Source organism: Hesperophylax consimilis, chromosome 22, assembly GCF_061612785.1.
Source record: "Hesperophylax consimilis isolate HC1 chromosome 22, BYU_Hcon_1.0, whole genome shotgun sequence".
NCBI lineage: Eukaryota > Metazoa > Arthropoda > Insecta > Trichoptera > Limnephilidae > Hesperophylax > Hesperophylax consimilis.
In genome coordinates, this window is record NC_142857.1 from 23,502,190 (window position 1) to 23,518,479 (window position 16,290).

General features: G+C 35.3%; 1 protein-coding gene across 2 annotated transcripts; it reads left to right on the forward strand.

Annotated features, from left to right (window-relative positions):
- Positions 1–1,638: 1,638 nt before the first annotated feature.
- LOC149413275 (uncharacterized) lies at positions 1,639–15,789 on the forward strand. 2 transcript variants are annotated; one of them, XM_089645025.1, is made up of 4 exons: positions 1,639–2,016; positions 6,334–6,429; positions 8,171–8,277; positions 13,079–15,789. In XM_089645025.1, the coding sequence occupies exons 1-4, from the start codon at positions 1,699–1,701 to the stop codon at positions 13,155–13,157; spliced, it is 600 nt and encodes a 199-aa protein (XP_089501151.1). In that variant the 5' UTR covers positions 1,639–1,698; the 3' UTR covers positions 13,158–15,789. The 2 variants fall into 2 exon arrangements, with proteins under 2 accessions (XP_089501151.1, XP_089501152.1); XM_089645026.1 differs by lacking the exon at positions 6,334–6,429.
- Positions 15,790–16,290: the final 501 nt, after the last annotated feature.

Sequence of the window (16,290 nt, forward strand, 5' to 3'; positions counted from 1 at the left end):
CTACTCAAGGGAAGTTAATAAGGTAATTAATAGTATTCAAGCTAAAGAAAAGGAGGAACGAGAAAAAAAGAAGTTACTTAGTTACAAAACACTCTTAAAATTTATTTAATAAAAATGTATAAAGAATGGTTAGTCTTAATCTAGTCGTAAATTATAGTTCTTATCTTGAAGCGCGGATCTCCACGTTCGCACTTATCACCGACATCACACAAGCGGCAACTTGGGTTGGATCCGAAGGGCGGAATTAGTTCAGCCTGGGCCAAGGCTCCGAAGTGCGGAGTCGGCAGGCAGCGACTCCTGAGAGGGCAGCTTCCTCGTAGGGATATCCTCAGCGCTGCTCCAAGGGGGAGAGCAGGAAGTTTCTCGGCGGAGGCGAGACGGTAACTTCTGCTAGGGCAGCTTCCTGGTCGGAAGAGCCTCGGTACCGCTCCAAAGGGGGAGAGCAGGAAGTTTCTCGGCGGAGGCGAGACGGTAACTTCTGCTAGGGCAGTTCCCTGGTCGGCAGCTGCCTCGGCGCCGCTCCAAGGGGGAGAGCAGGATGATGACTCCCAAGATGATGACTGTCGAGTGCGGAAATGTGAACTGTCGAGAACTAGGTGAGATCGTGACCGCCGAGAGGGCAGCCTCCTGGGCGGAGGCGCCTCGGCGGCCGCCCCAAGGGGAGGCGAGATGATCACTCTATGACTGGGTACTGGGTACTGTTTTGGTTGCGGAATCTGTTGAGCTGCGCAATCCGGCGACCGTAGCGCACCTGTCGTGGGGTGCTGGAACTAAAGTGGTTCCGCTTTACACCACTTCGGTACGTTGTTTGAGTCCGTGGCGCTGGCATCGACATTCTCACCGCTAGTTATTATTATTTTAAAAGATGTTAATATTTCATTTGTGCAAAAGACATTCAAACAATTACAATATAGCCGAGCCTTGGGCGAAGGTTTTTTTTTTTTTGCCGGGTCGCTGGTTTAACAATACACCCATTTCGGATTACGACTTGATGGGTGTATTTCCAAGTTGGCTTTCTATTTTTTTATTGAGGGACCGGTGAAACTATTGACAAAATATTTAAGGTCTAATAAAATCTGAACTGCCGCCTCCATCTGCGTGTAAAATCACAGAGACAAATGCTGGAGCACGTGTCTTTCTGTGAATTCAAGTCATGTATATACCTAGGGACATATCAAATTTAATTAATTTAGAAGTTTTTAAAATAGCTATTTGAAATTTAGTGGTTTTTAATATAAGTTATTAGCAATTAGTACTTATTTTACAATTAAAATACTTGCCGACAGGTATGTACAAAATGTACATGTAGCTCTTATGTTTTATGTTAAATTACAAATAGCAACAAGTATTTTCTTGGAATCTATCATATGAAAATAGCCTTTAAAGACCTATTTTTTTACTAGAAAAATAAAAAAATAGTGTGGCACTTCCTTAAGGCTGAGGAATTAAAAATGCAGATTTTCATTGCTCTTATTAAACATTTTTAGCTTTTTTGTATAAATATAATTTTATTATCTGTAAAAAAATATTTTTTAAATAAAAATAGCAATTTTTAGACACAATCCTGAGTTAGTGTTTTTTGTGCAATAATAATAATTTTCTGATTATATTTCTAGCCGTTCGTCGATCAATGTCAAAATCACCCAAACAAAGAGAAAATTTGAATTTCGTCTAGACCGCTCCGCCAACGTTTTTTTCATGAAGATTGTCTTCCGTTGCATTAATAAACATATCAAGAACATGAAGTCGGACAGCAAAATACTATCATTCCGGCCGTCGCGCGAGTGTGAAAATTCTGTGACCAACAAACGAAAGATATGTCAAAATCTGGAAGAAAAGTTCAGAGACGAACCGTCCGATAGCCCCATGAAAGAAAAATCGAAGTTTTCGTCGTGTAATCCCGGGGTTTTGACCAGAATGAATTTATCAAGTTCCAGAAAGGCCTTAAGAAATGGAGCTGAAAAACTAACGAAAACATTCAGAAGGGTGCGAACGACATTCGGCACACTTTCTCAGGTAAATTTACATCATACTTCATTTTTTTTCAATAGTCAAATTTCCAGACATTTCTGTTAGCTTTTTAACGGTCAATTTATTTTGTTTTGAATGAATGTCCATAATTTAAATTAATGTTTATTTAGTATACCACGAAACCAGACCAATAATTAACTTTACCTTGATAATGATGTGCTCAATATTGTACCATAATTATTACGTTTCGTATCTATAACTCTGAATTTGTCAAGTTATTTTCCTTCAAAATTTCACCTTTCGGGATGTTTTTCCTAATTTGTGCAACATGTGCTCCTTTGTCCAAACATTCTTATACTACGTCTCGTGGTCTGACGATTTCATACCTCTGTCTCAGACCTAGAGGGCTTGAGCAACGCAGGCTATCATAAACAATAATATGAGTAATACTCTGATATGACGATTGTTAAAATTACAAAGTAAAGCAAGCATTACTTGTTGCACACAAATTACTTTGCAATAAGACACCGTGACACCTCGTACTACGTCTTGTGGTCCAACGATTTCATACCAGACCTAGAGGGTTTGAGCATCGCAGACTATCATAAAATAACAAAAAATATTCAACCAGCAAACAAAGTGTATATTCTCTTTAGTCATCTGAAACAAAAGCACAAATATTAAACAAAACATGGCTTATCTGTTTTATACGTAGATATCCTTTAAAGACATCTCGATGAAGAGGTCCCATATAGCCCGAACTAATTGGACTGCTTGACACTTGAGAGGCTGTATATTCAGTCTCCGGCTGCCTTCGGAGTCTTTGTTCGTGTTTTATGTAACTCACTTTTTTTATTTTTTATTCTTTAAAGTTTCTTCCCGTTAAACTACAATTAAGCAGTTTGTCAGCAATATAGCTTCACTTTCAAAATTTTATCAGTTTAAAATATTATGACAGTTGCAAATTCCGGCTAAACGATAATAGTTATGCACATTTAGCTACTTTAGAAAGTAAGCACTACGTAAAACACTTTTGTTTAACAGTTTTCAGCAATCTCTTAGCAAGGGAAACCTTCTAAACAGATTAAACGAACAGGAGCGGTTATATCACGTCAGCTGTGACGGGTATCCACGCGCTTCTCCAGCTCTGGACCGGGCAGTTACTGGTTTAAATCCAAAAATACTCTCGGTAGTGTCCTTTTGATAGGTAACAATTCAACATCAAAACGATGCTTGCTATTGGCTGAAAGGTTTTGTGATTAGATCTGAATGGCCTAGAATTATTTAAACCTTACTCTTATCATCTCTTTCCCCATCCTCACTTCCTTCAGCCCCTCAAGATGTTATTTATTTATTAATTTTTGGGAAATCGACAGTTTACATAATCAGTTTGTACATAAGTATATTATATAGCCAAAATAAAACCAATTATGCATTTCCTCAGTGTGACTTTACCTCTACTGAGACAGCATAATATTGAATAATTAAATTAAATTTGTAAGAAAGGAATATGAATGAAAAAAATTATACAAAACAAAAGATTATATAAAACGAAAAATTTACAAAACAATACATCTATAGCCATTTATTTTATTTTATTTTTGGCTAATTTATATAGCGCCGCTTTTGTAAGAGATCACTTCAGGGTCGCTTTACAGTTGATGCAGGTATTAAAAAAATAAAAATATTACAAAAAGAAGAAGCTAAGTAAAGTAAAATGAAGTACAGGAACAGGTGGCAATAAGATAGAAGATGGAGACTGCAGCAAGAATCCTAGGTGGTGAAGAAACTGGACCAGCTGCTACAGCGAGAGAGTCCACCAACAGCGCCAGCACGAGGATCGTCATCCGTTCAGGTATGTGTCTGCTGCTGATAAAGCGCTGACACAATATCCTCACATAGATACCAGACCTTGGCAGCACCGCTGTGACGTTCGATGAATATAGAAGATGGAGACTCCGCAGCAAGAATACTAGGTGGTGAAGAAAACCCTGAGGTGATATCTCACTAAAGCGGCGCTATACAAATCATCCAATAAATAAATAAAAATAAATAGAGACATAATAATCAACCTTGGATAATATGCTATTGTAATTATTGCATAGTCTGTTCAGGCAAGAATTCTGCTTAGAGTTCGTTTTGCATTGATCCACCCTGAATAGGACACAAGAGCGCGTTGAACACGGAGGTACATTAAATGGAATGTTATATTATATTAAAGGGGGTTGTCGTAGTTCAACATAGTTAACAGTCAGGGGGCCTGTTCTGTATATTTTGAAACTTTCCCGCCCTCCGGTTTAGCCACGTCACGAACCCTTCCCTTACGGTGTTAAAAAATTCCACGTCCTTCAGTGCTATACACTCGGTAAATATTTATATATTATAACTACTTAATGCAATAAATAAATGTATTGCGGAGGAATACCAAAAAAATTGAACACTGTTTAGTATATTTACAGGGATATTTTATTAATTAGAGACGATGTTCACTCAGTTGACAGTACCGGTAAGGAAAGGTTAAACCACAAACTTACTGGTTTGTTAACCCGAAAGATACAGAGTAGGCCCCCAGATGCAGCAGTTCATCTAATATTTAGTGCAACCAAATACTGTCATATCACTCCTCTTTTCGGTGATTGCCTACATTGGCTTTGAGTCACAGAGTTCAGTATAAAAATTGTCTTCTGGTGTTTAAGGCACTGGACGGGCTGGAACCATCATACTTGACTGATCTCTGAGTTGCGTCGGCTAGGTCTGCTGCTTTGAAAAGACTGATTGAATCCTCTCATAGTAATTGGATAATTTGTACAGCGCCGTTTTGTGAAAAATCGCCTCAAGGGCACTGTTCAAATATTACTTTGACAAATATCAACAAATTTTAATGATTCTTTTTGCAATTAAACAAGTAATGAATGATATTTTATGCTTCTAATAAAAAAAAACTCTAAAAAGCAAAGTCCATGTGGTCCCGTTTTACACTGAGCTCTTACGAGGTTCGATCGCCTTATCTCAATGGAATCCCTTTTCCAATAAGAAAAATAGTGGCTCATCTTTTTATCTCCATTTCCAGTAAGACGGCAACGAATGCTTTTATTTCATTCACAGTAGTTTGTGTCCATTTTTTTTGCCCGTGAATTCAATTTCAAATTTCCTGTGTTCAAAAATTGTGCAGCATAACGATTGGTTTCTATGACAATATTTTCAAGAAATAAGGAGGTAAGTAAAATCGTCAGATGTTTTTGTAAAAACTTTTGTTGGAGGAATAATACCAAAAATTTCGTTTGTTTTTAAAAAACTTTTGTCAAACAAAGATCTCGTCGTCCGTAGTGTCGCTGTCATTTGATACATAGACAACAATCTCCAAATCGCAAATCATGGTATGAAAATCGACCAAAAACTGGACTAGCGGTGCCATCTCTCGTCAAACAACATCATTCAAATAAATATATACAATAACCAAGATGCTATGTTAGCATTGTTCGATGGCATACTGAGAAGCAAACTGGAGTATGCGAGCGATGTTTGGGCACCGTACCACCAGAAGTACATTGATATGATAGAGCAAATCCAGAAGAAATTCCTCAGGTATGTCTATATGCGGACGCATGAAACCTATCCTAGGTTCATGCACCATATCGACTTACTTGAGGTAACTAATTCTGTGAGTCTGGAAACTAGGCGGAAAGCAAGTCTAGCTATTATGTCGTTCAAAATTTGAAACAATTTTATTGATAGCCCATCATTCCTCTTGGGATGCTATGATTTATATGTACCAGACCACTACAGCCGAAGTCGATACCATGACTTATTCAGAGTACCAAAAGGCAAAACCGACGTCCTGGCAAAGCATAGCATGACGAGGGGAGTGGTGCTGTTGAACAAACTAGCAAAGAATTTGGATGTAAGTGACTGTTCTCTAAATGGCCTAAAACAATTATTGAAGAGTCACTTACCTAAATACTGATATGATGTAGAATTGTACTGTAACTGGAATGAATGTTCTGTTGTACAATAAAAAATAAATAAAAATCTGCTGTCTAAATGCACACATATAACTGAACTTCATTGACACGCCCCCTGCAGAGCTAAATCTATGCAAAAACGACCAGAGATGTCGGTACTATCCACTATTTTTTTTTAAAATTCTAAATTTAAAATGTTGTTAAACAACAAATATAAATTAACTAAACATCATCCTACTACAAGAAGTTCGCTTCTCCAAAGTCAATCTGCAATAACAATGGGTAAAGCACCCTTGTGGTGATTGAGTCACTAAACGCAGCACTATAATGTTGCCCATTAATATATTATGTAAAGTTCTTCTGCCGCATTTAAAAAAAATATATGTGTTTATTTTGTCAGCACCTACACATTGGTTCCCGCAGACGCCAGAGATTAACGGAAGTAGGAAACACGCCTTGTCATACGCCAGCCACCCCACAAGCCAGGTGTCGCAAGGTATGTCACAATGTCACAACCAATTATCTTAAGTTTTTTTCAAAAAATCTGTTTGTAATCCCGCTGAAAATTGGTAAACATTGAGCTCTGTAATATTCATTTATAAATGGGTGATTATAATTTGTTTTTTATAAAGCGGAGTCAGTTTACGGATAGTTCCCGTGAGCACTCAGACCATGGGTCCATTGTGATATCTCCCAGTTCACCTCATTGCTTTGACAGTAACCCGGTCACTTTAACCTTTCCTTATCTGTGGTGTGTATTTACTACACATTGCTTCTAATAACTTTAATAACTCTATAAATATAATAAATTCTTCATTCAGATTTTAGGTATTCCTCCGTTACACATCTATGCACTGAATTAAAAAATAATATTTTACATAGTTTTCAAATTCAATTAAAAAATCAGAGTTTTTTGTTAAAAATCGGGAACAAATACACCAATACAATCAACCGTGTGATACTAACACGCGAAGAGTGCGAGGAAATGACACGCTATTGATGTCCCGCTTTAGAGACATCCACACTTCTGCAGTTGTAGTTTTTGATTTAGACCATCGATACCTACGACCGCACAGCTGTGTTTGTGCCAGCCGCCAGCCGCACCGCTAGCCAGTTGGCCGCGAACCGTCGTTAGATGTGGACCCATCGCACGTTTCTTTAGCATCTGCCGATGGTTTTTTCATGTTTTCAGCAATTAAATTACAATTATTATCACTTTTGATATAAAATATAATAAACACAATCGATTAGCTATGAATATTCATATTTTTCCGATATTAAATCGCTTATTTTTAGATGTGTTTTGACTACACAGCACCGGAACGCGTGTATTTTTTTAGCACAGTAAGGGAAAGGTTAATAAAGTTTGTCAGGATTATCATTGGATGTTTGACTATGTCTCCCAGTTCTGCAATGTGTCTTCCTAGATAGCTGAGCCTTGTTCCCATCAGGGCAGGACATTGGCATCATGGGTAAATTGGAGTCTCTTCATCCTCTTCACATTCCGCGAATCTATTGGCGTTTTCCACTTCCAACAGCTGCATGTATCTTCTGAAGTGGCAGCGTCCTGTTAGTAGTCCCATTAGTTCCCTTAGTGAGACTTATTGAGTTGCTGTATGGCTCGTCTAGGATCTGGTCTGTTTATGAGTACTTTGGATTGTCTTTGATTCTGGGTGCCCTCTCCTATTCCGTCATGTGCTGATATTTGGCCCACCTTTCAAGATGTTGTTTGATTTCAGTTTATTATTACTACTAGCGGTACACCATTACCCTGTCACTAACCCAGATGTATGGCAGTGGGGCGTGGAAATGTGCAGAGGAAGAATGAAAGTAGACTGAATGATATAGAAATGCGACTCCTGTTGTAAAACCATGTTAGATTGTGTTACAAATGCAAAGATCCAGAAAGAATGCAAAGCTGATACAAGCGTTGTGAATAAGATTAAGAAAGGTACGCTTAGATGATTTTGGACATGTGAAGCGGATAATCTAAGAAAGGAATCTAAGAAGAATTGCTAATTGAATGGCGTCATATCAAGAGTCAGAATAAAAGAGTATGTATGAGAAAACGAGTTGTGTGGCAGTTCATCCTCTGCCTACCCTTGTGAAGATACACCGTGATTGGTTAGTTTATAAGCCAAACCACTTTAAAGGAATTTATCTTTGTGTAATTAATATAATTTAAATATTTTTAAATTGTTTGGCATTGTAATTAATGACCTCTAATTTATTTGCAGGTGCTGGGCCGTACGCCTACCAAGCTGTACAGCCCCTTTGGCATCGAGACCCCGCGCTGCCTGACTGATGGCAATGAAGACCTGAACCCCGACACACCTGAACACCTGTAAGTATTTGTCGGTCATATGGTACGTATGCATTTGCGAACTTAAACGCGAACCGAGCCACGAATTACGGGAAAGGAACGAAGCAACTGCAAGCGGCGTTTCGCACCATTTGCATTTGCTTTGTTCCTTTCTCATAAGTTGAGGTTCAATTCGGCAGTTCGGCTCGCGTATGTATATGTAGCATTAGATCTTACGCTCACCAAGCTATACAGCCCCCTTGGCATCGAGACCCCTCGCTGCCTGGCTGAAGGTATTCACTTATCTCTGCTTAATAACATACATACGAGGGGTGGAACCGATTTTAATACAATTTTTCAACGTAATTTCATCGAATATCATTGCATTTCTCCCATTTCATCAAAGTATTGTCGTGATATTAAAAGTGACAAGTAACGTTTGAATTTGTCTTGCGAATTTCAGTTAAAATAGTTATTTATAAGCATCATTTAAACAATTGGTTGTGTGAATCACATTATAAAAATCCCTCTAAACACTGTGAAATATAATTATACCATAATCGTAGTGATCCAAACGTATCAATCGGTTATTCACTAAATTCTATAAAATATTATCAGACATTACTGATTCCAGTGCGTGTGAGCGGTGCGACATCATAGTAGGTCACTATCACCCGTAAGTGCAAGCAGCGCAGAAACACTCCGGACGCAGTTGAGTGTGCAGGGTGCAGGGTCATCACTCACTTCCTAACTTAATATTACGAACCTCTAAAATAAAAATGGATGCTAATCAATGTATGGCGAAGGCTCAGGAAATTATTAACCAAATACATTTAATAATTACCGACTCATCTAATAAGTTCAATAAAGAACAACTTGCAAAAATAATGCCAAAAACTACCGAGTTACTGGGCGTCGCGGGACAGATGGCAGTGAAGATGGGGACTATGGAGGGTGAACTATCCGCATACAAAAATATTATTAATAACCAACCTGAAATAACTGGAACTACTCAATCTACTTCAATGGAAATATGTGACGCAATTACCGAGATAACAGAAAGGAATTTACGTTCGAAAAATATAATTCTGCTGAACGTACCTGAAAGTAGAGACGAGAATCAAACCAACAGGATATCTGATGACAACAACAAAGTATGTTCAACGTTAAAAATTATCGATGATACACTACAGATAAATATTTCTAAAATATATAGGCTTGGCGTAAGAAAAACTGACAAGATCAGGCCAATAAAAGTAGAACTCCAAGATTCATATCAAGCTAAGCAAATAATCATAAATAAATATAAACTGAAAAATGGCATCAAAGTTAAACAAGATCTCACGGAGCTGCAAAGGAAACAAATGACGGATGTTTGGAAAGAGTTTGAAACGAGAAAAGCGGAAGGGGAAACAAACATAACAATTAAGTACATAAACTCTGTTCCAAAAATAATAAAAAACGTGCCAAAAAACTTAAACAGCACCTAAAATTGTTTGGGTACTACCAAAATGTCCGCGGAATGAGAACTAAATTACAACATCTTAAAATAACTTCTCCCACATTCCCACATGATATTTTGTTATTAACAGAAACATGGTTAAATGAGGACATCAATTCATCGGAATTAGGTCTCAATAAATACAACATCTATCGTCTTGACCGTGACCCCATTACAAGCAACAAATCAAAAGGAGGAGGTGTAATGGTGTGCATATCTAAAAACATTTCATCTAAAAAATTGCCAGTTAAACACAAAAGCGTTGAACAGATGTTTGTAATGCTAAATATTTCATCCACAAAAATCATTATCGCTTGTACTTATATTCCACCAATGTCAGATCTGCAAATATACAAGAACCACATCGAGGATGTAGAAACACTAAAATATAAATATCCTAAAGCCAAATTTATAATTGTAGGCGACTACAATCTTCCGAAAATCGACTGGTCTTTCGATAAGAACAATGAAGTGATTATTAACGAAACAGAAGTGCAGTGTGTCAAATCTAAGGAAATGCTTGATATGTCTTTTTTCCTAGGACTAAAACAGTTAAATAAAGTGCATAATTCTTATAACCGAATGCTTGACCTAGTATTTTCTAGTGACTTAAGTACAGTGGTAGAACAATCGGATGAATTGTTGTTACCTTTAGACCAACACCATCCCGCGTTAGATATCATTATCACAAATGAGTCTAGAAAATTGCAGAAATTAAAAACTTCATCGTACAATTTTAAAAAAGCTAACTACCCAAATATAATTGATTATCTTGACCATATAGACTGGTCATTTCTAGAAGATGAAAACAATATTGTGAATCAAGTCCAACAATTTTATTCAATCCTAAACACTTCAAAAGAACGTCATGTTCCAAAAGTTAATTTTATTGCATCCCTTTACCCTACATGGTTTTCAAAAGAATTAAAAGAATTGATTTATACTAAAAAACAAACTCACCGAATATATAAGCAATCTAGAAACGTCGATGATTATATAATGTTTACTAACATAAGAAAGCAGTGCAAAGAATTGTCTAAAAAATGTTATAATGATTATATTAGTTTAATAGAAATGGAGGTTCATGATAATGTTAAAAAATTGTGGAACTTTACTAATGCTCAGCGTAAAAATGATGGTAGTTTACCAAATATTATGTATCTGAATAACAATTGTGCGGATAATACCGAAGGCATTGTCAATCTTTTTGCAGATTTATTCAAAAGTGTTTATGATGATAATATTACCGATAATGAAATCCCAAATGATATATCACTTGAAGAATCACTTAACCTAAACCATTGTTTTATTGAAATAAACGCTATAGAAAAGGCTATAAAAGCATTAGATACTAATAAATCCGCTGGACCGGATGGTTTCCCTCCAATATATTTAAAATCTTGTGTTCGCAGTTTGACTTATCCATTATTTTTACTATTTAATAAGTCTTTGTCGTCAGGGTGTTTTCCAAAACAGTGGAAAAAAAGCTATCTTACGCCTATTCATAAAAAGGGAGATAAAAGCGATGTATCGAACTACAGACCAATATGTATATTGTCCGCTATTCCCAAACTATTTGAATCGTTAGTCCTAGATGTAATATGTAAACAAATTAATAATATTATTGTACCCAACCAGCATGGCTTTATCACAGGTAAATCCACCCTAAGTAACTTGATCATATACGAAAATTACATAACTGATTCTCTTGCCTTGAAGCATCAAGTGGATTCAATATATACTGATTTTTCCAAAGCATTTGACAAAGTTAGGCGACATATCCTTGTACAAAAATTAAGTATGTTGGGTATCAAGGGTAATCTGTTAAGTTGGATTGAAAGTTATCTTAGTAAAAGAGAGCTATGTGTCAAAATAAAATCTGTGGAATCTTACATTTTCGAAGCCACAAGTGGGGTCCCTCAGGGGTCTCATCTGGGACCAATTCTTTTTTTGTTATTTATTAATGATATTGTTAGCATATTTAAAGATGTAGAAGTTCTTCTTTTCGCAGATGATTTGAAAATATATAAAACAATACGCAGTTTAGACGATTGTTATACTTTGCAACTTAATTTAAATAAACTATATCGTTGGTGCATCATCAACTCTCTGTTTCTTAATATTAAAAAATGTCAGGTCATTCGTTTTTGTAAAATACGAAATCATACAATTTATGAATATTCGCTTAATAATGTAAAATTGACAGCTGTCACTCAAATCAGGGACTTGGGTGTTATATTTGATGAACAGTTAACATTCAATCCGCATATAAATGAAATCACAAATAAAGCCCTAAAAATGCTTGGGTTTATATGTAGAACCGCATGTGACTTCAAGTCACTAGAATGTTTGAACACACTGTACACATCTTTAGTAAGAAGTCAAGTAGAGTATAATTCGCCTATTTGGTCCCCGTTTTATAAAGTACATTCCAACAATATTGAAAGGGTACAACACAAATTTTTAAGATTTATTAACTTTAAACTAAATATTCCAATCCAAAATATAAATTATATCCAACTCATGCATCAACTAAATTTGATTACGCTATCAGATAGGCGAATTATCTCCGACCTTGTTCTACTAAATAAAATTATTAATTATAGAATCGACAGCCCTGAAATTCTTGCCACAATAAAATTATTTGTACCTTCCAAAAATACGAGACAAAATTCCACCTTTTTCTGTAACAATTTCAAATCTAATTATCATGCGCACATTTCGTTAAATCGAATACAAAATTTTGGTAATAAATTTGGTAATGTTGTTGATATATTTAGAGATTCCGTAGCAGTGCTCAAACGAAATCTACATAAACACTTTGCTGATATGTATGACTTCTCCACTCCATAGTAAAAAACCCATTTTTTAGCTTCTGTTTTTTCACTCTTTTCTTTTATGACTTCTTTTATGACTTTTTAACTTTAATATATATGTTTTAACTTTACAAATTAATATTGTAATTTAAATAACAATTCGAATATGATTTTAAGTCCCTATAAATGCTGATTAATTTCAATCCATTTATTTTTCTAAGTAAGTAAAAAAAGAAAAAAAAAACTGTTCTCCATAATGGTATTCTGTATTATTTGTAAAACATTTATGTACTACAGATATAATAACTATTTTATTTATATATGTACGTAAACTTTTCAATGTCACATAGTTAATGTAATAACACTAATAACAATGTATGTAAAAGCCCAATGGGCGTTTAAATAAATAAATAAATAAATTTTTTTTCAACACATTGTGAGCTTGTTGGGAGTTAGAATTAAAAATGTGTTCTGTGAGTATCGCTCCTTTAAAGTTGAGACAGTGAATATATTTTTGTCTCCCCAGAGCTTCTCCCCACAAGAAGCACCGTTCCGGACACCCGTGGCACTTCATCAGCAGCCGACCCCGCTCCCTCTTCCGCTGATTGCCGTCACAACGCTCCCTACACAACAGTACGCTGCGTGCTCCGCGCAACAATATGCTGCGTGCTCCACGCAGTAGTGCGCTGTGTGCTCCACATAACATCCTCCATGCGGCATAACTGTATGTTCCATGCAACAGTAGTATGACGTGTGATTCGTACAATAATACGCTACAGGCTCCATATATTATCTATCGGCTTTCATGTAATCTCATACAATGTAACAAGCAGCTGCTGGTATTCAGATACTAGTTATTATTAGGTCTGTTTATATTTCTAGGGGTTATGAAGATGTCCGGAATTTGTTCCGAACATCCGTGCTCAAAGATTTAATCGCATGATGGTAAAATTAAGTTATATTTAACTTACAATGGAACTCTCTTGTAGGGTGTTTTAAGGTACTATAAAAACAAAACCACTTAATCCTTGATTGCATACAGTTCCAATTCAAGTCCCAATAAACGTCTCTGAATTTAGCGCGGGATTCGATTGCAAGTCCTGCAATGTGTGCAAGAATTTCACCGAGTTGTTGAAATCAGTGACTATTTTCTTAGTTATGATTGATTCTGAGATATGACCAGTTGAATAGACTATCCATATTGGCTAATTTAAATTAATGAGATAACCTTATAAGAGGGTTTTACTGTGTAATATCGTCATGTTCAAATGCCATTGAATTTAACCTCTAGAAAACAGCTAATATTTTTAACGCAACGATACATATTACTCCTATACGCATTTTATACAAAAATAACCAAATATTGGAATTGAAACTTCCTTAGGCTAGAAAATATCTTTTTTTATAACGAGTGTTTCATGTTATTTCTACGCCAAAATCATCATTATTGTTCTGCTCAAATCGCCATTGAAAAAAAATCTTTACTTTTAAATCATATGTATGAATTTTGTCCATAGCATTATACATGTGCCAATTTTTCTAATAGAGCGATATGTAATTGTTTTTAATTTTGAATTCAAATAATTAACATTTATTTTCACATTATTTGAGTTTGGAGCAAAAATCAAAATTTGGTTTTGGACACAACTCTACTTTCTTCAGGGCGGCAGTATAATCAGTTGTGTCTGTAACTACGGATTTACATACTTATCTGTGCAACCTAAAAACAATTGTGCTATATTTGCAGTAGTCAATCAGTAGGTGATTTTGAACTCAAATTGAAGTGACATATATGTACACAGTGTCCGGAACTTGTAGTACAAGCAGAAACTCATTAGTTTAATTGGGATTCGTTAATCTACATCACATTTATATTGGATTTTGTTTTATTGAATTGCGCTTTCGTTTTCGAGAAAATCGAGCGTGAAGTTGGAATTTTATTGATCAAATTTTAAAAGAATCTGTCGCTAGTTAATGTGTTGATAAATTGTTTGCTCTCTCTTGTTTCTATTATCTATGTGTCCAACAGTTGTTAATTTTTATAATTCAATATGATTGTTATTTAAATCAAGGTAAATTAAGAATTACATAAAACCGCAGGCGGAAATTTTGCGCAACTCTCCTATTATTTTAAAATTGGGCTTTTGAATTTTGAATAGCCAGGACTCACAGGCGGCTATCCAGAAAGTCTTCTAAATCTTAAAATCAAACCCTCCGATAAAGCATTGCCATCTAAATATTATTAATTTAATTATTTATTAACCTACACACAGTATTTTTTATTATTTTTAAAGGTACTTAAGTAATAAGTTATTGAATAATATTATTTTATATTTAGATTTAGGCTGAATTTTAAAAGCGACGCTTAATTACTCAGTATGGATTTAATAGTTTCGTTCACAAACCGTTTGGGCAGGCGCGTGAGCCATCCTCACGTAGCAAATAAATAATTTAGTTGTCAAAAGGGCAAAATATATGTGTGATATCATACATGATAATTGAGCCCTTATTCGGAAAAACAGCGTTATCAAAATAACAGTGTTTTTGTACAGATCCATTCAAATTACGTGCCGTATATCCAATTATGTTCGCAACAGACATCGTTTTAAAATCTCAACCACAGATAGCAGTACAAGGTCTATGGTGACGGCCGATAACACGCTCGCAACACAAGTCAGCGTTAATTGAAACTGACTGATTTATGCTATCGACGCTTGAGATATTTATCATTTTTATGGTGATGAAGTTTTATTACGGCATTATGTTATTTGTTAACTCTGCAAAAATATTAATAAAACATATCCAAAAACTGTTTTTGAAGGGTGTTGAAGTACGCTCTCAAATTTTATTAATAGAAATAAACATGTATTTTTTTAAATATTAAATTTTTTAATGCACACATTAAAAAAAAATTAAAATGGCTCACAAATGTACAACAAACTACATATAAATTAATTAGACTTTCAATGTGTATGCGCTCACTACAATCAAATGAAATATTTAACAGCCCTTTTCACAGAGCTGACTTTTTCACATAACGCTGTTTTTTCGCAAAAGGACTCGATTACATTATAATATATTCAAGCCTTACCATTAAAGTTCAACTATTTATTAACTTACTAGCTGTACCCTGTCACGTGTTGCTGTGGCTCAGTCTGTCTATGCAGACATAGAAATAATAATGCGTATTGCTTTTATGTCCAACAGATGGCGCTGTTTTAAAAAAAAAATGTTTTTACCTGTCAAAGATGACATCTATGTAATATAGTTATATAAAAACACACACTTATTCAAATGCAAAGTTGTGTCAAAATTTCAAAGCGATCGGAAAAGAACTTTCGTTAACATTTTAATTTATATAGATAGATTTTCTAATTAGGAATGTAAAAAATTTCTTATCTGATCAGTCCAAATTTATGTTCTATTTTGATTTGAATTACGAGCTTAAAATTTCTATGCCTGTTTGTGATAAATTTGTATTTAGCAATATGTGTGTTGAGCTAGTAGGTAACTTGCTAATGTTGAGACAATAATTTTGATGTATTTTAACTTTTTTATAAAAAAATTTACCTTTGGTGCGCTGTTAGTAAAGGCACAATGTGTGTAAAATTCGAAGAATACTTTACTGTAATAGTCATAATACTGATACTATCACGTTCTCCCTCAGAGTGGTAGGTACTCTCAGTATCGCCCTGGTGAAAGACCACGGTTCTCAATCGAAACGTTACTTGAAATGGC

Excerpts from the sequence above, each read along its gene's own strand:
- LOC149413275 (XM_089645025.1), top strand. The coding sequence starts at position 1,699 with ATGAAGATTGTCTTCCGTTGCATTAATAAACATATCAAGAACATGAAG. Across the intron at positions 6,430-8,170 it reads CACAAGCCAGGTGTCGCAAG|GTGCTGGGCCGTACGCCTAC; the intron begins GTATGTCACAAT and ends ATTTATTTGCAG. Across the intron at positions 8,278-13,078 it reads CCCGACACACCTGAACACCT|AGCTTCTCCCCACAAGAAGC; the intron begins GTAAGTATTTGT and ends TTGTCTCCCCAG.